Raw genomic sequence first — 26635 nt, 5'->3', positions numbered from 1 at the left:
AAATGCAGAATTTATGAGAAAATATAACTGAACCAAAGGTGTTACTTCAAAAATGCGTAATAAAATGGATCCTGAAATTATTTGGTGAAAAACTGTTGAGAATTGAATAGATTTGAGACAATCTGTTATCTTGCAAACTCAATCTTTACTCAGTTGGTACTAGTTCTATGATTTTATTAAAACAGAAAATAGCAATGAAATGACCATAATACCACTGCCCCAAATGCACTGTTTTTCCATCTTTATCTACATAAAAATGTCAGAAAGATTAAGGGGACATAGTATTGTTTACTGTAATCAGTTCCAGTGAAAACTTACCATTTCTTCAGGATATAAATAAACTAAAAAACATGTTTTGGAATGCAGAGATCTATTTTACTTTATTTATAATGCCAAAAAGTTGTCAACCAATACCTGATTAGTTAGAGGTAGAAAGGTAATCATTCTGATTGTCTTCAAAAACACAAAGTGTCTTTGTGTTTGCTCAAACAACTATACTTTGCAGTCTGTCCCAATGAAATCAAACTAGACTTCTCAATCCACCACTGCAAATTGGTTAACTATTCACTCAACCTATACATTCATCATTGTGTTCTGCTTCATGATAGCTATTTCATTTTACATTTTATATAAAATTTGAAAAATGACTGCAATTTATAAAAATGAAAAAGTAAATTGTAGAAATACACCTTTTTGACCAGCAAAATTTTACTAAACAATCTCAGCAAATTTCATAATTCGTCTTTCAATATCACAGTCTTTTAGTGTCAATGAAAACAATAATTTATGAATTAAAACATCTTTTTTAACCTGACAGGAAAATATATAAGCACAATTTCTGGATAAAGAAAATGAGGTGCAGTTAGCAGTGCTCTCTCGGTGCTTCATTTTAAACAGTAAACACAGTACCAATCATCATTTTGATTCCAGTGAATAAAAAGTTAAGATTAAATTTATTAATCAACTTTGAAGTCTGAAACCAAAATGATCTTTTAACAGCATTGCCAATTCTAAACAGCATTGTCGATTCCAAAAGGCTAATCATAATGCCAAATTTTGACCAAATGATAAAGTGGCTCTGTTACCATGGTACCCAAGTCTGTCTTTTTGTTGGGTTTCTATTTGCCATAACAACCAAGGATTGAATTACATTTAAGAAGTATACAAGGCTTGATGAAATTGAATATGGGGGATTAAGCATTTTTAAAGTGTGGGTTATAATTCCTTTTGCAACACAAGTTCTACTGCATAATTTGCAATGGCCTAAAAAGTTTTTAGCAACAAATGTATTTTAAAAATATCATCATCCCTAGATGTTACATTAACTGTAGACCACTTCAGCTTTTTATTAACATAGAAAAGTATAACTTTTCCCAAAAACTGTAAATAGTGACCATATTTCAATCACAGCTGTCCTGAACTACTCTCATTATCAGCAGGACTTTGTGGTGTCACCTCTTTATTCTAACAGTAAAAATGGTGACAATGATATTCAAGAAGAAGGCTGGAGAACCTGAATCCAATTAGTGACAAAATGGACTTTTTAAACAAGCATTGGATTTTTATAGTGTTTTCAGGTGCAAAACATCCATTACATAAGTTAAACAGCTGAGAGGACACAAACTGCCAACTTGCCAAGACTACTTTGTTCCATAGGATTTTGATCCCTTCTAACACAACAATGGCATATAAACTGAGCTATGAAGAATTATGTCCATATAAATGAAAACAAACATAATAAACCTATAGGAAGTTTAAAAGTTTTGTTTTTGGCTGGGCGCGGTGGCTCAAGCCTATAATCCCAGCACTTTGGGAGGCTGAGACAGGCGGATCACGAGGTCAGGAGACCGAGACCATCCTGGCTAACAACGTGAAACCCCGTCTCTACTAAAAAATACAAAAAAAAAAAAAAAACTAGCCGGGCAAGGTGGCGGGCGACTGTAATCCCAGCTACATGGGAGGCTGAGGCAGGAGAATGGCGTGAACCCGGGAGGCGGAACTTGCAGTGAGCTGTGATCCGGCCACTGCACTCCTGCCTGGGCGACAGAGCGAGACCCCGTCTCAAAAAAAAAAAAAAGTTTTGTTTTTAAATATTCAAGTGTAATACTTCTGTGAAAGATTAAAACATACATTTCAACTCTGTTGGATGTGTCCATTTCCATTTACCCCTAACCTGCCATTAGTACATAGGTTTGCTAGGCTGCCAAATATCCCAACTAACTGGTCATGAAGAGAGATGATGTTATTAGTTGAAAGAAAAGCATGGATACCACGACATTTATCCAAATGGTATGAGACCCATCTTTGCATCCCTGAAGTAAGAATGGCCACTTCTCCAATTAAATTGCTCTACACAAAAGCAGCACTGTCCGTGGAGAGTTACTCCAAATCTATAACATTCCACTACTACAGATACCAATTCCAAACTTAAAAAAAAATTCAGACCAAATCCATGTACCCGTGATCCTTTGTAAATCCTAAAACATAGAAATAATCCTAATTTTAATCAAGAATTATATTGGAATGAACTAAAGACATCTTTTAAAGTAATTTTAAGTGTACTCTTGTTTGCTATTACACTTCTACATAGATTATATAATATTGCTTATGGACATAATTTGATCAATAATATATAATAATGTCAATCACTACAGTGATCCAGAATCTTATTCTGGCTATGGAGGAAGCTTAATTATTAAGCAACACCTTCCTAAAAAGCTTCTGAATTTCTGATTCATAAGAAAAACAACACAAATGAAAAGAGTATCTCTAACTGAAATAACACTGAAGTTCGAGCTTGGGTCCCCTCCTTTGTGTTCAACATAATTAACTCTTCAAAATGAAACATTTAGTCACATTAATAAATTACAGTCATCTTCAAGAAAACTCTGTGGGCAACTCTGGTGTTACAGTTGTGTATCTTGGATCCAACCTGGGGATGAAATCCTGAAAGTGTTTAGATGCACCAGTACCAAAAACATCAAGGACTTTTCGGTTCATGACAGCAAATCTGTAAAACAAAGAATACAGTAAACCAAGTATTAATATAGTTTATAAAATAATTCATTTTAGTTGACTTATCTTTTGTGGGATGGGAAAACAGAAAAGGCTAACGTGGCAAAGGATCTAAATTCAATGGCAGATTCAAGTCACATGAATGCTTTTCTTCGAGATACACTGTCTCATATTTTACTTAAAGAGATAATCCCCAGATCTGAAACCGCAAAGATTACAATCATTATTTCAAACCCTTCTAGAATTCTTTCCACTAGACTGTATCAAATAGAAAATTAGGTTCATTATTATTTTTATGATGAATAAATTCACTGGAAACTAAACAATAAATGAGCTAACATTACCAATGAGGCAAAAGCATTAAATGTAATTCCTCTCATAATTGACATCTTAATGTCTCACAATCAAATGAAAACACATTCAAATGTGGAAATGTTTAATGACTAAAAGGCAAACAGCATACAGGTTTTCAAATGTCTAATAGACACAACACAGTAAAAACATACCCTAATGTTATCCATTACCTAACCTAAGATATATAACATTTTTCAAATACACAAATTTAGCTAATGTACAGGATAGACCTTCTGGGTCTCTGTGCTTATTCACAAGCATTTCCTTATTTCCTTTCTGGAGAAAACAGCTGAATGAAATTAGTTTTGAATCACTGGCCAGCATTATTCTGACAGCCTATAAATGTGACTTTGAGTACTTTTCCAAAGTAAGTTCCCTTCCAAAATAATCAACTAGTAAAACTCATTAATGTGCAGAAAACTAAATGACAAAAAAATGATTACACAATAATAAATAAAGGATCTACAGCGACACGGGTAAGAGGGAAAGTTCTGAAGCCAGACTGCCTGATTTATGTTCCAGCTCCTTCATTTACTAACTGAGTGACTCTGGCAAGCTATCTAACCCCTTTGCACATTTTGGCTTCCTCATATGTAAAACAGGGATAATAATAGTACCTAACTCATAGAGTTAGGATTTAAGGATTAAATGCATATTTATGTATACGTGTATATTGTATGCGTGCCTCTTAAAACCACACCTTGGACATTGTAAGCACTGTACAAGTATTTGCTATTATTCTTAGTAATGATAGTAATATGTGCAATTTACCCAGTGCTACTATAAGCATCTTGATTTTCCTACAACCACACAATGTATGCATTATTGTTTCATTGTAGACAGAAAAAAACTTACGTGCATGAGGGTAAATAATTTTCCATAGTAACACAGCTGAAGGTAGCAGAGCTGGACTCAAATTTAGGTCTGCCTGACTCTAAAACCTATGCTCTTTCTATTAGGTCAAAATGCCTCCCAAAGAATTAGATTAAGATCAGGAGAGAAAACAAAACAAAGTAAAAATGATACGTAAGGTAGAGGAAAGTATACTTACAACAAGAAGCAACGCAATATGACTATTTCCTAAATGGAAATCAGTTAATTAAGTAGAGATGATCTTTAATGAATCTGCTTAATATTTTTAATAAAAAACAAATGGCCAATGATTCAAACAGTCAGACTTAAGTATTTATGTAGCAATTAATCAGTAGTTAGCAAATCAACATGATATTAATCTAGACCACTTAAAACATCTACATTATACAGGGAAAAGAATGGTCAGAATAATGATCACTCAAAAAATGCCCCATGTTATTCTTAGTAAGTTGCTCATATTTTATTTATATATAAATACCTACTTTACCACTGAAAGAATATTCCCTCAAAAAGATAAAACCACTAATAATATTTTTAAGAAAACTGCTTAGTCACTTACTTGCCCTTGGTGAGTCTTAAAAGGAACTTCCAGTAAGATGGTCTCAAAGTCTGAACTTCCATGACAGCCTAAGATTATTAAATTTGAGAATTCTTTTAGTAAGTATAAATGAAAACTGAAAGTGATGAAATACACAAAGGTGTATTGATGTTTAAGTTGGTAACTATCAAGAATCTTCGTAAATATGCCTTCAAATAAAAATGTTGCTTTTGGCCAGGCGCGGTGGCTCACACCTGTAATCTCAGCACTTGCAGAGGCTGAGGCAGGCGAATCACCTGAGGTCAGGAGTTCGAGACAAGCCTGACCAACATGGAAAAACCCCGTCTCTACTGAAAATACAAAAATTAGCCAGGCGTGGTGGTGCATGCCTTTAATCCCAGCTACTTGGGAGGCTGAGGCAGGAGAATCACTTGGACGCAGGAGGCGGAGGTTGCAGTGAGCTGAGATTGCGCCACTGCACTCCAGCCTGGACAAGAGCAAAACTCCATCTCAAAAAAAAAAAAAAGTTGCTTTTGAAGTAATAAGTGAATAGTCATTATCAGGAAGGATTTGCTGAGATATTGATACTTCATTAGTTTTAATGAGTTTTTCAACCTGGCAGCATTTTGTGAGAAAGAGCAAATAAAAGTTTTCCCAAAAATTTTAAAACAGCCCTAACACCATTAATGTCAATAATAATGGTTACAGAATTTAGAGATTGAACAATGCTTATATGAAACTAGTTCTTCCTCATCCTCATTCTGAATATTGGAGAAATGTAATTATTTATATTTATGCCTATGCCTATTACCAGCATATCCCTATTATCCTTTTTTTTTTCTAATCAAAGGGAAGGATAATTAAATTGGGGCATTCTTCCCAAGGTACTGGAATAATAATTTACTTATAAATTGTAGTCTATTAAAACCTAAAAATTGGTGTACTCATAGAAAGGACCTAGCCCATTAAGTTAACATGTTTAAAGATCAGAAGCCTGTAAGCTATCTTGCTGAAAAAACAAAAAACAAAAAACAAAAAAAAGAAGCTTAAAATGTAATACTGTAAATAGAAATGTTCCCAGAGTTTGTTTTTCTTCCATTTGATTAATGTACATTAGAAACAGGAATCATTCAATTTCTCATTTCAAAAAGCTATACTTACTGCCTGGAAGCAAATTGCTGTAGAGATGGAATAGATGATAGTATCTGCATGAGGAAAATAGGGAACCTTCCCTGCTTCAATGCCTTTGAAATACATTGCCTGCAAAACAAGCATAAGACAAGAGTTACAAAGAAAAAACCTCAGCATTAAAAACATAGTTGAGCATTGTGCTCCCTGCCTACAACTATGTTTTCTACCTTTCTGAATCCTAATACTCCCTTCAGAGCTCAAACCATGTCACATTTTTCATAATGATGTTAAGGGTCAGCCCTTCCCTTTCCCTCACTGTTTTGCTCCAAATCCCAGCTTCAAGCAGTAATACTTTTCTGTAAATTCAGTAACATTTTATTTCTGCTTTTTAAATGATATTTACTCTTCAATGCTTTCTGTACAGTGCTCATGTGCTCTCCTCCCTGATAGATCTGTTCATCCTTCATTAATTTATTCAGTAAACATTTAACGGTATCTACATGCTGGGCACTGTTCTTCACAAAATAAAGAATATAAACAGTATGAAAACTCAAAAGAAGTCACTGACAGGTGGCAACAACCTTCTCCAACTTTGCATGGTCTTCAATACCTACCCCAGACTATGGCATTAAAATACTCGCTAAGTAAATCGGACTCTTTTAAAATTATATCCCAACTGAATTGCCATAAAAAGAATCCTCAAGATCTATATAAGCTACCGTAACCAAAGAGCAAAGCAACAAAGGAAATGATAAGGTGAATACTTTACATACAAATCAACCCAAAAGTATATACTGAGGATTAAATGTACATAATATGTGTAAGAGACTGGGATATATGAGAATTGTAAGATATATACCAAGTTATAATCTATTTTGGAAACAAGATAAATAAATATACATTGGCCATTATTTTGAAAAAAAAAGTAACAGTATATTGCAAGATACAGATATATTGTGCTGTATTCATGTTGAAGAAAATTTAATTCAGATGTGGTAGAACTGCATCACACAAATGTTAAGTGAAACAGCTATTTCCCAATAGATAGAATAACTGTGTTTCTAATTATTTATAAGAAAATTCATTTAATAAACCAGATTCTAAGTTAATGAAGGATAGAAACCATATCCTATACTTCTATACTCTTTCCAGTATGTAGCACAGTAATGAGAACATAATATATACTAAATAAAAATATGCATTTGACTCAGAGGTTCCTAGAAAACAATGGTCTCTACAGTTGATTTTTATATCATTTTCACTGTACAGTAATAGAGCATTTTAATATAAAATTAACTTCAATCATAGAAAAATGATTGTCTATTACAACAGAGCAAAAAATTCCACAAAAGGACATAGCAAGCTTAAATTTCTAATCTCCTTAATTTTTTTTTTTTAAAAGTCTCCACCAGCACAGTGTATATGCCAGTTTCTTTTGCCAGGATCAGGTATGGCCTGATGACACAAGAAAGGGAGAGATACCATTGCTGGCCTTAAAAAACTCTGGCCACTTCGCTGTAAAACCCCTTTAATAAACTAGATCTCAATATTGGTTTCCTCTTGTGTTAAAGAATATATTTTTGCCACCTAAGGATTATTTTCTTTCTCTCAGTTCCCTTTTCCTCTCCATTAGCAAGTCTTGTCAACTCTACTCCTAAACATACACCAAACCTGTGTAGTTCTCTCCATCTCTGCTGCTACCATCATGGTGCAAGGCACCATCTCCTGACAGAGACTAACTGTTCTCTCAGCTTCGGTCCTGCCTCCCTCTATATAGTAGCCAGAATGTTCTTCTTAAAATGTGAATTAAATACTGTCATTTCCATGCTTAAAACTCTTCAGTGGTTTCCAGCGCACTGAGAAAAAAAAATAAATTATTTACCCCAGCTTTTAAAATCCTACATGATCTGGCTCCTGCCTGTCCTCCTGATTTCATGATGTATATATTCTCTCAATCTCTCCATCTCTCTCTCTCTCTCTCTCTCTCTCTCTCTCTCTCTCTCTCTCACACACACACACACACACACACACACACAAGCACATATTTGGGTAAAGCAAGTAATTAAACAAGTTAAATAAAATCTATACTCTTAACTTTGATTTAGAAATATCAATATGCTCCAAATGTATTTTCTGTCTCTAAGAAGAAAGGGGAGGGAGATTCTCTAGCTCCGTTCACTGCGAAAGCCAAGAATCAGTAACTAGCCTGGGAGCAAATAACCTCTAGTACCCGACTTATCTTTAAATACCATTTCCCACTAAAACAAACTAGGAGCCATTACAGAGAAGACTGATTCTATGTCTGAGGCAGAAAATGTCCCAGATGAGCCTGGAATATATTGTCTTACAGCAAGAAAGCTATCAAAGATAATGGTGTTATGTTACAACAAACAGGAGTCAACTTAAGGAAGCTCTCATGGCCAAATATGGGAACAATTTGAGCATAATGATTGCAATGGGTTAAAATAAATCATATATGTTAAACTCCAAATCTTCATAATGATACTTTAAAAATAAAGACTCATTGGTCAACTTTGCAGGATGCTAACGTACTAACTCATTCTAAACACTGATAATTAAAAATGAAGTAATCAAGCATTTTATTTTGACTTCCCAGAACAACATATTTCAGAGTAACCAAACAGTTGAAAATGAAAAATGCTTTTAGGACAATTTCAGCTAATAAACACAGAATGAACAAACAATACTAGTATTTTTCATCATTTTACAACCCTTAATGAAATAATAAATCCCAGTGATTATTAACAGGTGGTAAAACCACTAGCTAAAAGGCTACTGGGGAACCTTATGTTGGCTCTATCAATACCTAAGCCCACTGATCAATCTTAGCATTACAATAAGAGAGACAACCAGACATTTTTGTGCCTCGTCATGCAATTCAAAGTTCACATACACAGTAAATGTGAAGTATGTCTGTTACCGCCTATACAAATTTAAACCTGAATTTGCTTAGGCCTCAAGATCTAACAATTTTTAAAATTCATGAGTTAAATAAACATGTTAACAACAGTGAGGATGCAATCAGCAAAATTCAGAATTTGGGAAATTCCCTGAACTAATGACCTACATCTTCAACAAATAAATGTCAAGGAAGGAGGAGAAGGAGGAAGAAAAGCTGTAGCAGCAGTAGTAGGGGGGTAACTATTATAAACTAAAAGAAACTTTGTTTGGAACTTGATTAAAATAAAATGATTGTAAAAAGATATTTATAAGATAATCAGTGAAGACATAAACTCTAATTGGATATATTATATTACTATGGAATTACTGGGAGGGTTTTAATATATGATAATGATACTGAGGTATTGTTGATTTGTTTGTTTTGAAGAAGCCTTTAGCCTTTATTCTTTAAGGAGTCTTTACTATGAGATTTTTTTAAGGATGAAATGATATAATGTCTGGGATTTGCTTTAAAACAATTCAGTACCTGTGGGGTTGAGGAGTGTAGATGAAAGGAGACTGGGCAAATGCTGGTAACTGTTGAAGCTGCATGATGGGTGCATGAAGGTTAATTACACTACTCTTTCTATAATTAATGTATATTTGAAAATAACACACACATACACAGAAAAACACAGGGGAATCAACTTTGCAAATACTTTTAGAGGATTAAAATTTACTTTTGCCATTGGGATATATATTTGCTGTTAAAACAGTCAGCAGCTAAAAGCTTTATATTCTTTGGAACTTTTCATGCATAAAAATTTTGCTTACCTCTACCAATTTGGATGCTAAGTACATGGAAATTGTTGTGCTTTTATAAAACATCATTGATATACCTGCCAAAAATCCTGAAACAAGAAATAAGAAATAACTGATAAGATCGCAAAGTGTTTATTTAGCATTACGTCATCAGAAATGTAAATTCAGTTACACAAATCAGCACTACCTCTGTTACAACACAATCAAGGACAGTAATACACCAGATGATATTAAAATGGGGTGAGTTATTATTGCATATTTTTTTATTTAAAAATTGATATTCAGAGTTAGAAATAAACAGTTCTGATTTATGTATAACAAGAAGCTTTACATTTCTATTTTAACTTTAAAGAGGAGTGGTCTTGCCAAATACAATTTAAAAAAATAATTTTTCAAAGCCTTTTGGTATCATTTTGATTTTAAGTGGAAATATTTATTCATATATTCTTCTAATATTAAATAGTTCAAATAATTTTTAGTGCTATCAATACTTCTCTCCACAGCACTGCTTTCATTCATTCTATAAATGGAAAACCAAGGCCAGGGGAAGAGAGGAGTTGTCGAATACTAATAACTAAGATTATTCCTAATAAATACCTGATAAATTATCTATTTAATTTAATAATATATTACACTTATAGAAAATAATATTTAGATTTTTTAATAAAATGATTAAGGTCCTTTAAAAAGTTATTATGAATATATATGCCATTTTCTCATGGTAAAAATAGAATTTTCAATGAAATCTACTTGAACTTCCATTAATCACTTATATGGTAACTATAAGGCTTTACGTTCTTTTGTGACACATTCGCTAGGATTTATGGCCTATAGCAGGACAGATACCCAAGTCATTACACTGTCAACTCAAAACATCAGATGGCAACAGTGCCTTAATATGTTAAACATCACAAAGTATTTGGACAAGTGCCTCAACTGGGATTCTATTACAATAGAGAAAGGAAGATCCATAGAAATTGGATGAATTGGATGGTATTTCTAATTCATTCCTACTACTGATTAATACAATAATAACTTCATTTTTCATTATTGGTTTACCAGCTATAATAGCATGTAGTTCATCATCTAAGTTTCTGATCCAGCGCAGGAAGCAACTAGTACCCTAATTAAGGAGAAAATACAATGACTACAGTTATTTCATTTCTAGAAACAAAAGCATAAAACAAAAACAACTATAATGAATCAATTCATCAGATTACCTTGCAGTTCAAGGTTTAGTGATTATCTAAATAAGATAAGATTAGTGATCTTATCTAAATCAAACTGAATATGTGATGGGAAAAATTATGAAAAATAATATTTTATAAAGTTATTACTCTGGATAGACTCTATTAAGAAATTACACATAATATTTTTATTGCACTGATTTTTCAAAATAAATCCATAAATTCCACTTTTGCCTAGCTATCGAATGCTGAGAAAAGCATCATTCCCATTTTAACAAGAACAAAATGCTGGTTAAACAAGTCTGTCAGGCCACAATTCTATACCCAGAGAAAATATTTCTCAAAACTGAAGATGAAACAAATATTTTTTCCAGACAAATAAAAGCTGAGAAAATCCATCACCAGCAGATCTGAGCTCACACAAATGTTAAAGATAGAAGGAATATGACATGAGACAAAAATTTAGAACTATGAAAAGAAATGCAGAGTTCTGGAAATAGAAAAGTGAAGGTAAATTTAGAAGACATATTTTTCTTATATTTACTTGCACGAAAAGTTAATTAACTATCTAAAATAGGAGTCAGCAAACTATGGCTCACTAGCCAAATCGGGCCTGCCACTTGTTTTTATATGGCTCAGGAGCTAATAATCATTTTTACAGTCCTAAATAAATGAAAAATAAATCAAAAGAATGACATTTTACGATGTGAAAATTATACAAAGTTCTAATTACAGTGTGATAAAGTTTTACTGAAACAGCCACACTCATTCATTTATATATTGTCTATAGCTGCTTTCACACTGTAACAGCAGAGGTGGGTAGTTATGACAGAGACCATATGGTCACAAAGCCTAAAATAGTCATGATCTGGCTCTTCACAGAAAAAGTGTGCTGACCCCTGATCTAAAACAGAAATAGTAACAACGCATTGTGGAGTGTATAACACATATAAAAATAAATGATAAATGTTAAATTCTATAACAAAGGACGCGAAGGAGAAATTCAAAGTACACTGTTGTAAGGTCTGACACTGTATGTGAAGTAGTATAACATTACGTGAAGATTGGCTGATACATTAAAAATGTGTATTATAAAATGTTATGGCAGCCACTAAATGAAAGCAAGCACAAATAATAAGGCAATCATGAAGATAGAATGGAGCCATAGTAAAATACACAATCAATCCAGAAGGCCGAAAAAGAAAAAAAAAAAGAAGAAAAAAAAGGAACAAACACAAAACAACATGAAAGTAGGTTTAAACGCAATCACATCATAAACTATATAATTTATTATATGTAAACAGTACAAACATGCCAATTAGAAGACAGAGATGATCAGATTCTATAAGAAAGGGCCAACTCTCTGCAGCCTAAAAGAAACCAGTTTTTCAAATGAAGACGGAAAAATTAAAGTGAAAGAATGGAAACATTATTACATCAAACGATAATTTTAAAAAGTTGAAGTAGTTATATTAATATTAAATGTAGACTATAAAACAATGAATATTACCAGCGATAAAGAAGAACCTTACCAAATTTTTTAAAAAGGGTCAGTTCACCAAGAAACAGAAAAAACAAGGTTTATTTGCCTGCCCTTCTCTTAACATTCTTACAAAGATACTATAGCATGGGCAATTTGTTTTTGAAAAATCACATACAGTTTTTGAACACACCACATGAATATTTTCTGAAATTTTCTGACCCAGTTGTATTTTTGTTAGTTTAATACCATTTGTTTGTATTACCTAAGTAAATAAATAGTAACAAAAATGAAAAATAAACTGAACAATGAGATCACTTGGACTCAGGAAGGGGAACATCACACACCGGGGCCTATCATGCCCTACCATGGGGCATTGGGAGTTATACCTGATGTAAATGACGAGTTGATGGGTGCAGCACACCAACAAGGCACAAGTATACATATGTAACAAACCTGCACGTTATGCACATGTACCTTACAACTTAAAGTATAATAATAATAAATAAATTTAAAAAAAAAAAAAAAAAGAAAAAAGGGGACAAAACCCAAAAAAAAAAAAAAAGAAAAAGAAAAAAGCAAAACAAAACACACTCTGAGATATGCTAGATGGTAGGGAATAACCAACCTGGGGCTAAAAATGTTGGAGATAATCCACATGTAAATAGTTAGAGTTTACATTAAGAATAAATACAAATGCTGTAACGTGAGAAATTTTTTTAAATGTGAATATAAACATGCAATTACCAATAATCTGTCCTTAACTCTTGTATATTCAAATACATTAGTAATGCTTCCTAGTCAAACCATATTGAAAATGTTTTTAACATTAGTAATATTTCATAACAAGTGATCCATTATCTATAGTTTATTATTCCTCCTTTCCTTTTCAAAATATTTTATCCATACCTATCTTGTATGTGTAAATTTTTACAGAAAATGACACTGACCATGTTACCCTAAATAATTCTAGAATTCAGTTTTCCCATCATTAATTTTATTTAACAAAAAGTGTGTATATGTGCATGTATATATATACACACATATATATACCCACAGAATATATATCCTTCTTTCAATATATTTATTAAAATATACATTAACGCTTATTCAAAGAAATAAAATATGAATGAAATATATATATATATATTTTTTGTAGACAGAGGGAAGGTAGACAAATCCCATCTACGAAAATGCACACTCCTTTAATGTCCTTAATTCATTAGTCAGACATATTGGAATGCCTGCTGCATGTTCCTGCAAAATGAGCCACAATCCCTGTGCTCAAAAGATGTATCTTTTTTTTTTTTTTTTTTTTTTTTGAGATGGAGTCTCGCTCTGTCACCCAGGCTGGAGTGCAGTCGCACGATCTCGGCTCACTGCAAGCTCCACCTCCCGGGTTCATGCCATTCTCCTGCCTCAGCCTCCCCAGCAGCTGGGACTACAGGTGTCCACCACCACACCCAGCTAATTTTTTTTGTATTTTTATTACAGACGGGGTTTCACCGTGTTAGCCAGGATGGTCTCGATCTCCTGACCTCATGATCCGCCCACCTCGGCCTCCCAAAGTGCTGGGATTACAGGCGTGAGCCACCGCGCCTGGCCACACATATCTTTTATAGAGTAAAATTACGGCAAAAGTGAGCAATTTGTGATTGTAGATTAAAAAAAAACAACAAATCAATTTTTTTCACAGTCATACAGGCTGGGAGTTCAAAGATCAAGGTATGCTCAAGGTTCGCTCCTCCTGAGGCCTCTCTTCATGGCTAGCAGATGGCCATCTTCTCCCTGTGTCCTCATGTGGTCATTCCTCTGTGTGTGTACATGTTCTAATCTCTTTTTTTTTTTTAATTGCAACTTTTTTTTTTTAGACTCGGGGGATACACGTGCAGATTTGTTATGGAGTATAATGTGTGGTGCTGAGGTTTGGGGTATGATTGATCCTGATACCCAGGCACTAGTTTTCCAACTCTTGCCCTGCTCCCTCCCTCCCTCCCTCCCTCCTCTAGAAGCCCCCAGTGACTTCTGTTGTTATCTTTATGTCCATGTGTTAGGTCAACATTAATTAACACACTTTACCATTTAGAGACTATATTCAGATTAAGAATCTTTTAAGTGTTTTATAAAATATGATTTACATACTAGTGACTCCATTATGCAAAAGGCCATCACTTAAAGTTGCAGAGTACTAGGTTAAGAATGATCGCTACATATATGTTTAGGTGTAGGCTTATATATGTGCAGGCACTTTTATAGGAACATACAGAATGGGGTGGAAGACTGTGAACTCTGGTTATTTGAGACAGTGTAGTAGCAATTGGGAGTGGGTGGAAGAAGGAACATAAGTCATTGCTTATATAAGTTACAACAGAAAATCCTCACCGATTCTATCAAGTGTTTATTTCAGCTAGAAAGATCTGAAATACATTTAAACTAATAACCAGGCAGTAAATATGATTAAAAAAACAAATAAACCAGGCATATTAATATCATTTTTGATGTTGGAAATATCCAAAAAATTCATATTTTCTGAGTGTCTATGTACTGAAAAAGAAAATGAGTCTGACAATGTTTAATACCATACCTAAATGCAAACATGTCTACACATTCAAGTATATTAAATAATATTTTAAAAGAAGAAATTTCTGCACCCTCACTTCCCAATACATTGTATAGATCTGGTTATGTTCAAGGTATCTATGAATATTCCAGAAAGAAGCATTAAAAAATAAGTGAACTAAGGCCATCTCTCATTCTAACAATAGCAATGTTACTTATTTCCCATTTTTCTTTCCTCTTCTAAAAGCCTTACTTACCTTGTATATACTAACAAAAGAGCCAAGAAAAGCTCCAAGCTGGAAGTTTTCTTTATTGTAGAAGAGAGAAAGTAGCCGAGATGGCTGTGTAAATAGATGCCTAAATGCAGAGGGGATTCGGAGGCAGCACTGGATCAAGTACCCCACGCTAAACATTCTGATGAAACCCTAGAGGAAATTTGGAGGAAAATCTGATTTACAAACAAATTTTGAAGTTTTTCATAGAATATGAATTTTACCATCTCAAAATAGAAACAAGACAAAACAAATTTAATCTAAGTTTATAGCACAGCAACTTTCAAAATAAAGCCTTAAAACCTCAAACAATAATTTTAAAACAATTACCTTAAAAATAAGAGTGAAGTCTTGGAATGAGTTTAGTTTCTCTGATTTACAAGACTTAAAAAGTCTCACAAGCACTGGCCAAGCTTGCCTATGTACCAGAATTCCATTTCTTGACATTTTGTTGACAATAATCAGGATTTTAAATTCCTAAACCACAAATGAGTTTTACATACAAAAGCACTAAAATTCCAAAAACTACTTAATAAAACCAAATGCTCTTGAAAAATGTTAACAGAAAACTGCTCTTAATGATTAGCACGAGTAGGGATTATTTTCATAGAAAAATATTTTCATTATTTGTTCAGACCTCTGGTGCTAATTTTTAAAATGGTCAGGTAAGAAGAACTTCCAGGGGGCAGGGAGTGCATAATTATATCTAGGTTTTCATTCCTGTGCTCCACTATGTCGGGCTAAAATATCCCTAGGGAGGAGTAGCTTTAGGTATATCAAATTAAACTTGAGAAAGCAAACCTACTACAAATTTACTGTTAACATTTCTCTATATTTCCTTCAACTGTCCGTAATGCAAAAGAGATCTGGAGAGGATGACTATTATTGGTCAATTTCATTTCCGTATTTATGAAGATGAATTTTAGATGTCTGAGAGACTATAAGTAATTAATATTAAACTGAAAAATTTCAATTAGCACAAAACATTAACAAAAAGAATAGTATTTTCTATACAGTTCAACCAATACATTGTTAATACCAGTGTCCCATCCTCCTCCTCTCTAACTCCGACTGGAATGGAAAAATATTTACACTCTTAGCAGTGTATGCCCAAAAGTCAGGTTTGTATTTTCTGGACTACAGCTTTCTTTTTTAGAAAAAGAATTAATTACTATGAGGAAACACTGGTTAATTTACCTGAAACTACCTAATACCTTATTAAAACATAAAATCAAATTGTCCAATCAATTACTGTGAATTCTCAAGCATCTGCTTAACTGAAATTGCCTAGTATTTGTTAAATGAATGAAATGGTCACACTTCTATCTTGCCACTGATACCTTATAATGATAATCTAAGGATTTAGGGATTATAATTACATTACAATCTTTTTCATACTATTTTCAAGAGAACTATTCATCCACCCATTAATGTACTTAGAAAATATTTGCTGAATGCCTGTTATGTGCCAAACATTACACTAGATGCTGGGGATAACAGTGACGAGGAGGACACAGAGTTCTTGCCTTCGTGGAGCTTTCATGTTCATTAGTGGAAAAGAAAATAACTAAGTAAACAAATACAAAAGATTATAATAAATGTTATGAAGGAAGTAATCAAGACACTAGGATAGACATTAACAGGGCAATCTATATTAGATTAAATGTTAAGGGCAGACATGTAAATGATGTGACATTTAAATAGAACCAAAAGAGAAGAAGTTAGCATGAGAAAAACGTTTCAGACAGCTCAGACAGAAAATATAAAGCCAATTAAGAGGCTGGTAGGTGTAAGGAACCAAGAAAAAGTTAGTGTGAATGGAGTACAGAATGTTGAGGACAATGTAATTAATATGAGGATTTACTCAGGGATGTGATTTAACATATGGTGTAATTAAGTTTTTGAAATAATGAGGTTCATTGTCAAAAAATTTCGCTACCATGTTTATGGCTTAAATTCCTTACCCACAGGTCTCCAAATAGTTTTACATTCATGGATATAATACAGTATTCCAATTTATACATAAATTGCCAAGTTTACAGTACTGGTACACATTTGAAAGAATCACTAGTTTTTTATTGCTTGGAAATTCTAACTTTCTCATACAATTTTTTTTAATATTACCTCCCCCACTCCAAATTTCTCAAATACCTCTGATTTAATCCAAATACTTCTCTTAGATCCCCATCTAATGCTTTCCTTTGAACTACAATCATGTTCAGTTGGAAGGAATAATAAATCCAGGTACCAGCTGACTTGGACTGCCAGCAATGTTACTTTTTTTTTTTCAGCCACTTTAAACTGAGGCAGGAAATCAAATTTGGAAAGAGTGTCAGAAAGTATTGCACAACCGAGGAACAAAACTAAACAAAACCCTACTGTTTTATCCTTGGTCATTCTGGGGAATTGTGAAGCTAAGCGTGGGCTGGGCAAATGGTACCGTCAACACTGGGTCACAGATGTTTACCTTCATGAGCACTAATGTGGGACAGTTCCTCCTTTCTAGAGTAACCATAAAGGGGCTGTCTTTTGGGGTGCTGCACAACTCTGCTCTTCTCATCATCAACTGAGTAGAGACTAAAATTGCAAGAAGAACATAAACTTTCTACAGCACTGGAACTGTTAGAGCACCATTCAAAACTAAGGAACTTGGCTGGGCGCGGTGGCTCACACCTGTATTCCTAGTGTTGTGAGGTCAAGGCAGGCAGATCACCTAAGGTCAGGAGTTCAAGACCAGCCTGGCTAAAATGGTGAAACCCCGCCTCTACTAAAACACAAAAATCAGCCAGGCATGATGATGGGTGCCTGTAATCATCCCAGCTACTTGGGAGGCTGAGGTGGGAAAATTGCTTGAACCCAGGAGACGGTGGTTGCAGTGAGCCAAGATCGCACCACTGCACTCCAGCCTGGGTGGCTGAGCGAGACTCCATCTTTAAAAAAAAAAAAAAAAAAAAAAAAAACTAAAGAACTTGCAGCAGGTGGTGTCACCTGTGCCATGCTGACTGCAAAGAAAGTAACTTTCTTCCCAGAAGTGGTGGTGATGGGGGAAGGGAGGAGGGACAATACAACGGCAGGGGAGGAGGGAGAGACACGCTAGTACACAAGTCCACTAGGGAGTCAGGAAATTATGCCAGGCATAGTTAGCTCTCTTAATGTAGAGCAACTGTGGACATGCTCCAGTTACCTCAATGGCTTAAAAAAAAAGTAATAGTTTTACAAGTCCAAAATTAAATGCCATTGTACCAGACTGGGCACAGTGCATACAGTGTATGTGTGTGAGTGCTGATCCAGCTAGCACACAGCACTGTCTGGGAGTTTTGTTCTAGGATGTAGTTCTAATGAGGATACATTACAAAGTACAAATTTTAATGACTTTATGTTTCCTTGTTGTTATCCCATCTTATCTTCTATGTTGTAAGTTTTAAGTAAGCCAATTTTTAAATAAGCTAATTTTTAAATTATTTAAGGATCTGGTAAGTGAATACTGAAAGCTAAACTGTCACCTATTGTCATAAATTTCTCATCTCTTGAAGTCAGATTCAAAGAATGATAGCAGTTATTAATGTCAACTTTTCCATTTACTTTTAAATTATTTCTAAATAAGTTATTTCTATACCCATTCCCTATTGTTAATAAAGTACATACTTTCATATACTTACTTTAATGCAATAAGAGATGCAATTATCTTCATAATGTTTGCAACATCTATGCCTTGGTCCATGTTTGCATCTGAAAGTGAACCCAAAAAAATTAAACTAATTATAATTAAAGTGTGTATATCCATGTGTTTGTATATGTTTGTGGATCTGTTTAAAGCTTTCTAACCAAGAAAAACAAAGGAAAAAGAGAAGAAAACATCACTCACTTCTTTTTTTGGGGGTGGGGGGACAAAGTCTCGTTCTTGTCCCCTAGGTTGGAGTGCAATGGTGCAATCTCAGCTCACTGCAACCTCTGCCTCCCAGGTTCATGACATTCTCCTGCCTCAGCCTCCCAAGTAGCTGGGATTACAGGCACCCGCCACCACGCCCGGCTAATTTTTGTATTTTTAGTAGAGATGGGGTTTCACCATGTTGGTTAGGCTGGTCTCGAACTCCTGACCTCAGGTGATCCGCCCTCCTTGGCCTCCCAAAGTTCTGGGATTACAGGTATGAGCCACCGTGCCACTCACTACTTCTAAATGTGTGTCACTTTTGGTGTTTTAGGACATACAGAAGCAAGAACAACAGATATTTTTGCTTTTTCTACTTGCTGCTTACCTTTTGACACATTGTATAAACTATCTGACTGCAGTCAAAATACTTGAATATGGACTAGAGAAACCACCCTGTTAGGTATTTGTGATTAAATATGAAAAAATACGTATATATTATGTATATACTCTGCTAAGTCTTTTGGAAACTTTAAATTGCTTATTGTAGAGTATAATGGTAATAAATCATCCATGAAGTCAGTACTTGAGCAAAAGTCATAATGAGAATGTGCTCAGGTTACAGGAATTTATACTTAATTAGATTTGAGAGAAAACATCTGGAAAAGAAACATGATATAGTATTAGGATTCAAAAATCAGTTGAAATAAATATAGAAATAGAGATCATGTGGTAATTCAAAAGTAGTTAATTTGTGATTTAACTGTAAACCACTTAACCCTCTAGTGTTTAATAAATATTTCTGCTGGGAGGACTACTGTTCATGATGCACTCATTTTAATTATTTAGCATGTTGAATCCAAGACTATTTATTAACCCTAGGCATAAAAAAGTAGAATATCTAACATGGTTCTAACTCTCCCTCTCTCTCTGAGGGTTCATGTTGCAAAACAAGCGGTCTTTATAACTTCTTTCAGACTGTAGCTAATTAATTATTTTCATGGTTGAACCATATGAATGTTTTCCTGTTTATAACAATAACTTGTAGAGCAATGTTCTGGCTCTGCACCTCTCCAATCCCATTCGCAAATTGATTAGCAAGACCTTTACAGAAATCCAATTCTGCACTACAGCTGGAGTATACAGCCTTTCCTAGTCAACGGTGACAGCAACAGTTCAGTTCACACTGGCCATAGCCCTTATATCTTTAGAATGCTAAGGCATATCTGGCCATGTGAAGCTGCTGAGTGATTAAAGCTGGAGGTCTGAAAAGCAGTGAATAAGAGAAAGGCTGCCTCATGCAAGCCATCACTCTTCACACTTTTAAGTGTCCCCTTCAAAGACACTTCTCAGCCATTGCTACCAGAACTACACTGAAATTGTTAAGCTTCCTTTGTTTTTTGGGGTTTTGGTGTTTTTTTTTAAGAGATGGGGGTCTCACTCTGTCACCCAAGCTGGAGTATAGTAGCATGATCATAATGATCATAGATCACTGCAGCCTTAAACTCCTAGGCTCAAGCAATCCTCCCACCTCAGCCTCCTGAGTAGCCAGGACTACAGGCACATGCCACCATGCCTACCTAATTTTTAAATTTTTTTGAGACAGGGTCTTGCTATGTTGTCTAGGCTGGTCTCAAACTCCTGGCCTCAAGTGATTCTCCTACCTCAGTCTCCCAAAGTGTTAGTTTTATAGGTGTGAGCCACCATGCCTGGCCTAACCTTTCTTTGCTAGTGAAGTTAAATCCTGGTATCAACTGTACTGTCAATTATTGTCTTTCTTAGTCACTCATAAATGGCTTCCCAGAACCTGGACTGCCTGTCTCCTGTATTATTTGCTTTGCTTCTGTATTATTCTGCATCTGCTTTCACACCAGTAGACCCACTGAGGCTACTCTGATACGTTCTGTCATGACCTGATCAGTTCTGACGCCCCAGGCATCATTTACCCATATAATTCATTCTCTGCATTCCCCTCTGATTCCCGTTGAAATTATTTCCATTAATAGGATCCTTTCTCCCTTTTTTCCACTGAGGTAACCCATAACTATTTTTGAACTTGTTTAATAAATTCAACTACCATAATTATTCCTGTTATCTTCTAGATGTATTGTATGTTAAGATGAAGACAAAACCTTTAAATTCAATAAAAATCTGAGTACCCTCCCTGTGCTCATATTTTATGTCAGGCAAGTTCATAGACGTTATCTCATTTAATGCTCACAGCAATTCTTAATAGAGATTATTAATCCCAGTTAACAGATAAGAATTTGGAAATGCACAATGGTTAAATCTCTCATCCAAAGTTACAATGCTGGTAGAGGGAAAATAAGAGTGAAACATAGGTTTTCTAATTTATTAAAGGACCTCAGCTTCCTATAACTCAATGGTCCCCAACTTTTTTGGCACCAGGGACTGGTTTCATGGAAGACAATTTTTCCACTGACTGGGTGGTGGGAGAGGGGGATGGTTTAGGATGAAACTGTTCCACTCCACATCATCAGGCATTAGATGCTCATAAGAAGCACGTAACTTAGATCCCTCACACGCGCAGTTCACAATGGGGTTTGTGCTCCTATGAGAATCTAATGCCACTGCTGATGTGACAGGAGGCAGAGTTCAAACGGTAATGCTCGCTGGCCTGCTGCTCACCTCCTGCTGTGTGGCCGGGTTCCTAAAAGGCCTCGGACCAATACTGGCCCATGGCCCAGGGGTTAGGAGCCCTTGCTATAATTGATCCCCTAACTTTCTTTATTGCCTACTCATTCCACCCTCTCTAAAATATCACTACCAAGATTTTATTTATTGGTTGATAATCTAATTTCAAACTATTAAATTTATTTTCTTAAATATCTACACTACACTAGAAATATAAACGAAAATCTGTATGAAACCTGAAAACTTCTTTTTATAATATACAAATAAAAACATTTCAGTTTGAGAACCCCAAAAATGTTCACTCTTACAAAATATCCTTTACTTAAGGGTTGTCCCTTATTATTCCTTAATCTTCTTGAATCTCTCTCAGGAATTTTGCTTCCTTCTTTCCACACTTGGCACATTAAATCAACACATATTAATCAGTTTCCTGAAGTTCTCCATCATGGCCTCCTGTGATTCTGCCTGGTTTGAAATACGAAAGCATTCCAATTCTATGTAAACCTATTTTAAAGGCATATGATGGTCTACAGTCCTGCCAGAAATAATAAATAATATTCACTTGCCATTGTGTGCCTTTTATAAAATTCTATGCAGTTTCTGATGAAAAATGATCATCATTACCTGAATAGAAAACAAAAATATCGTGGCACGGTACAAATATCATATGAAACAGTGACAAAGTAGGTTAAAATATCAAGATAAAGTGCTCACATTGAATCCACAAATTTCCTGACTAGACCGATCATATTCATTCTTCTGGGTTTTTCCTTGTGTTGCTCTCTCTTTTGTTCCACTTTTGCATATGCTGCCTCTGGTGAAAAAGAGTGTGTGGGAATTTCTTCCTTCCCTACAATGAACCTAAAGAAAAGAGCACAATGTGAGGCATTTTCCACTTAAAAAAAAAAATCAATGAGGAAAAAAAAAAAAAAACTGTTTATAAACAAATACACTTTGGCAAATATCTTATCATTTGAGATAGTATTTTCACAATTTCCATAAAATCGAATCATCCTATGAAGAAAAATAGACTTTTAAAATCTGAATACTCAAAAAAAATTAATAGTCATTTGTTTGATAATGCAGGTATTTTAAAATCAAACTGACCAAGTAAAATACAGCACAACACTTAATGAAGCACCCTTTAACATGGGACACCACTTTTTAAACATACATCTTACAGTTTTTAAAAAAAACCAGGTAGACTTGGGTATACTAGTAAATCACAACACTAATAAATCACAAAAATTATGTATTTTTTCTTAAATTTGGCTAATAGTTACAATTGAATGAGATTCTCATTTACAGTAAAACTCGACATTTATACCTGTCATTTTGAGTCATAAACAGCTGCAGCACACTCGGTTATCTGTATACGCACAGGGAAACAGAGGGCACTACAGAACAGGAATCAGAAAACAGTCAGATTCCCCAAGTCTTCATATTATTTCATTAGGAAATCTGAAAGTTGATGTTATTCTAATTACTTATTTTTCTTTGGAAAAATAAAATATCTAGAAAATAATATTCCTGTTTCATCAAAACTAGACTATATTTTTGCAAAGACAATGAATGGAAAATATTATCACAATTGGATATGCCTCAAGAAGTATCTCCTTTCTCAGAGTTTGCAGTATCACTGTTTACACCTATCCTGTAAGAGTCATTGCTCTTATAAAGATTAAGCTTTCCCAAGGTAATACTACCTTCCAAGCTTTCAGAAAATATAGTAAAATAGAGATAGAACGGGATTAATAACAATACACTAAAATTCTGGAACTTGAGTCAGGCATAGTGGCTCATGTCGTAACCCCAGCACTATGGGAGTTGAGGCAGGACAATCACTTGTGGCCAGGAGTTCAAGAACATCCTGGTCACCAGAGTGAGACCCCACCTTAACAAAAAAATTAAAAATCAGCTAGGCATGGTGGTGTATGCCTGTAGTCCCAGCTACGTGGGAGGCTGACATGGGAGGATTGCCTGAGCTCAGGAGTTAAAGGTTGCAGTGGGCTATGATCATGCCACTGTACTTCAGCCTAGGCAATACAGTAAGACCCTGTCACTTAAAAAAAAAAAAAAAAAAAAAAGTAACTTCAGACCTGTGACAAACAGAATATGAAACTATAAATACTTAGAAATAATGAAAAAGCTGTTACTACCAACAACTGCAACCCATCCTGTTCAGACAACCTCGGTAAAACATCTAGCTTATCAAATCATAAGGGGTGTGCAAGGGGTTTGTTTGTCACCAGATGGCAGCTGTGCATCTTTGGTAGCTGTCAGTTCAAATGAATTTGTTTCTCACTTATGGTTGTACATAGAGAGTTTAAGATCTGTACTGCTGTTCTTTATTAGCAACAAGGGTAAAACTATGCCAGAACAGATAGAACAGTTTCTCTTACACCCTTCATAATACTGTTGTTATTTTGGCCAGGACTGACTATTTCAGATTAGAAGTCACTTCCTTGGAGAAGTTGACCCTGTCCCAGGCCAGAATAATTCTGTGCTAGGAGAGCCCAATGAACTGCCAGTACAGTAATGTACGTGCCATTTTAGTAGTCTACATCCGCTACTCAACTGTGAGGCCTGTGAGACCATGTGTATCTTCTTTGCTATTATATCCCAGCATCTAGCATAGTGTCTGGCACATGGTAAATACGTAATACATATTGAATGAATGAATATAGTAATAGCTAGCATTTTCTGAGCATATCTTATATGACAGACACAGTGCCAACTGAGCCTTTTACAAATACTAATTCATTCATGTAATCCTCACAACACTATAGGTGTCACAATTCCCATGAGAGTTGGCATGGTTAAGTATCTGGTCCACAACCAATAAATTATCAGTAATTATTTGAACCCAGAATTGTCTGGCCTAAAGTCTGGCTTCTTAATCACTAAGCTACATATGTTTCTAACTATGTTTTAAACTATGATGAATAAGGCTAGCACACCTTCAGAGTCTCACACTGGCTTTTCTCCCGAGGTTGTGTCCTTGACACTATTCTCTTGACTTCTACTGTTACCTACATACGCAGATACTTTTCAAATCATCCCACGTAGAATTTCCAGAGGAAGCTTCCCAAAGTACACATCTGAACTGACTACACATATCCTCAAGGAACTTCACGGGCTTATGGCCTACTGAATTAAATACAAACTTCAAGCTTAAATCAGTATCTGATTTAAGATACTGTGAGGCCTGTGCAGAGTGAGTGCTCACTATAGGAGCTATTATTATATTACAATTAAATGAACTACTTGACATTATCCAAATAAACCATGTGTCTGTATTGCTCTTCTTATCTGGATCATTCTTCCCTACATCTTTTCTAAAAATCTTATTTGTCTTTTAAAAATCCATCTTAAATGCTCCTTCCACTCGCTCCTTCCCACCCACCCCCACAGTAAAATAAAAGTATTAATAATTTGGAATTATAGAACACTTAACTTCTATTATTACATTTCGGTTTTTCCAGTCTATAAGTAATTTTGTGCAAATTTCCTGCTTTCTTCTCTCCATTTACTCCCATCCACAGCTTGGGGAAAGATGCTAGGTTAGGTTTGCCTAAAATATATCCCTGAGATAACCTACACTTCTCTTTTGCAACATTGGACACAGTTATAATTAGTGCTGTCTTTCCCACTAGACCATAAGCTCTCTGAGGACAGAGACTGTATCTGGCTTATTCCCCAGTGTATTCTCAACACTTAGTACAAGACCTGGAGCAGAATAAATGTATACTGAGTATATCTATCAGTGAATGTTAACTCTGTAGCTCCTGTATTATCTCATACTTGTTGAGGAGTGCTGATATGGTTTGGCTCTGTGTCCTTACCCAAATCTCATCTTGAGTTGTGATCCTCACCTGTTGAGGGAGGGACATGGTGGGGGTGATTGGATCATGGAGGCAGTTCCTCCCATGCTGTCCTCGTGATAATGAATTAGTTCTCAGGAGAGCTGATGGTTTTAAAGTGTGGCACTCCCTCACTCTAGCTCTCTTCCTCTCCTGCCGCCTTGTGAAGAAGCAGCCTGCTTCCTCTTGGCCTTCTGCCATGACTGTAAGTTTCCTGGGGCCTCCCTAGTCATACAGAACTGTGAGTCAATTAAACCTCTTTTGTTTATACATTAACCAGTCTCGAGTAGTATCTTTATAGCAGTGTGAGAACAGACTAATACAAGTGATTTTTTAAAAGGTGCTAAACTGAGTTTTTGTTTGTTTGTTTGAGACAGAGTCTCACTCTGTCACCCAGGCTGTATTGCAGTGGCATAATCAAAGTTCATTGCAACCTCCGCCTCCTAGGTTCAAGCAATTCTCCTGCCTCAGCCTCCCAAGCATCTGGAATTACAGGTGCCCACCACCACACATAGCTGATTTTTGTATTTTTAATAGAGACGGGGTTTCACCATGTTGGTCAGGCTGGTCTCTAACTCCTGATCTCAAGTGATTGCCCGCCTTGGCCTCCCAAAGTGCTGGGATTATAGGCGTTAGCCACTGTGCCCAGTCTGAAGTAAAGTTTAGTATTTTAAAGCTTTTTAGCCTTGTCTAATTAGGACACATTACACTGCAGTACTGTGTAAATATTTGTCCTTTGTGGATAAAGGACAGTTTTCCTCTGAGTGAACAATGTATGTTTTCATGATACAGCAATTATGATCTGTATGAGATAAGCACTTCCTTATGGCATTTTATGATTGTATTCATTTAAATCTCACCATTCTCAAATGTGTCAAGCTCTGTGTATCTTTTCCTCACCAAAGTTTAATATTGTCAGGAAGTCATATTAAATTGTGCTACAAAAAGTATTTTCCTTTCCCCTTCCCTTTGTAATTAATATTAAATTTTGCACTTTTGACATGCCATAAATTTACAGCATACGTCTACAATAAAAATCACAACCACCAGGACTGCAAAGAGGTAGCAGGAAAGACATGTCAGATAACACTTTTTTGAAAGCCTACAAGAAGCACAC

At 35.1% G+C, this 26635-nt stretch overlaps 1 protein-coding gene across 6 annotated transcripts in view; it reads right to left on the bottom strand.

Moving 5' to 3' along the window:
* Nucleotides 1–353: 353 nt before the first annotated feature.
* LOC105468879 (transmembrane protein 135) overlaps nt 354–26635 on the bottom strand; it is a 348642-nt gene continuing 322360 nt past the window's right edge. For all 6 annotated transcript variants that reach the window (XM_011719361.2, XM_011719356.3, XM_011719358.3 and 3 more), the window contains 8 exons: nt 22370–22516; nt 18792–18861; nt 15118–15285; nt 10694–10757; nt 9647–9723; nt 5942–6040; nt 4802–4869; nt 354–3010 (listed from right to left, as the gene is read on the bottom strand). In XM_011719361.2, the coding sequence (XP_011717663.2) occupies nt 2878–3010; nt 4802–4869; nt 5942–6040; nt 9647–9723; nt 10694–10757; nt 15118–15285; nt 18792–18861; nt 22370–22516 (826 nt within the window). In that variant the 3' untranslated portion in view covers nt 354–2877. The remainder of the gene's footprint in view (nt 3011–4801; nt 4870–5941; nt 6041–9646; nt 9724–10693; nt 10758–15117; nt 15286–18791; nt 18862–22369; nt 22517–26635) is intronic.

Source organism: Macaca nemestrina, chromosome 12, assembly GCF_043159975.1.
Source record: "Macaca nemestrina isolate mMacNem1 chromosome 12, mMacNem.hap1, whole genome shotgun sequence".
In the NCBI taxonomy this organism is placed as follows: Eukaryota; Metazoa; Chordata; class Mammalia; order Primates; family Cercopithecidae; genus Macaca; species Macaca nemestrina.
This window is presented reverse-complemented; position numbering and strand designations above follow the sequence as displayed.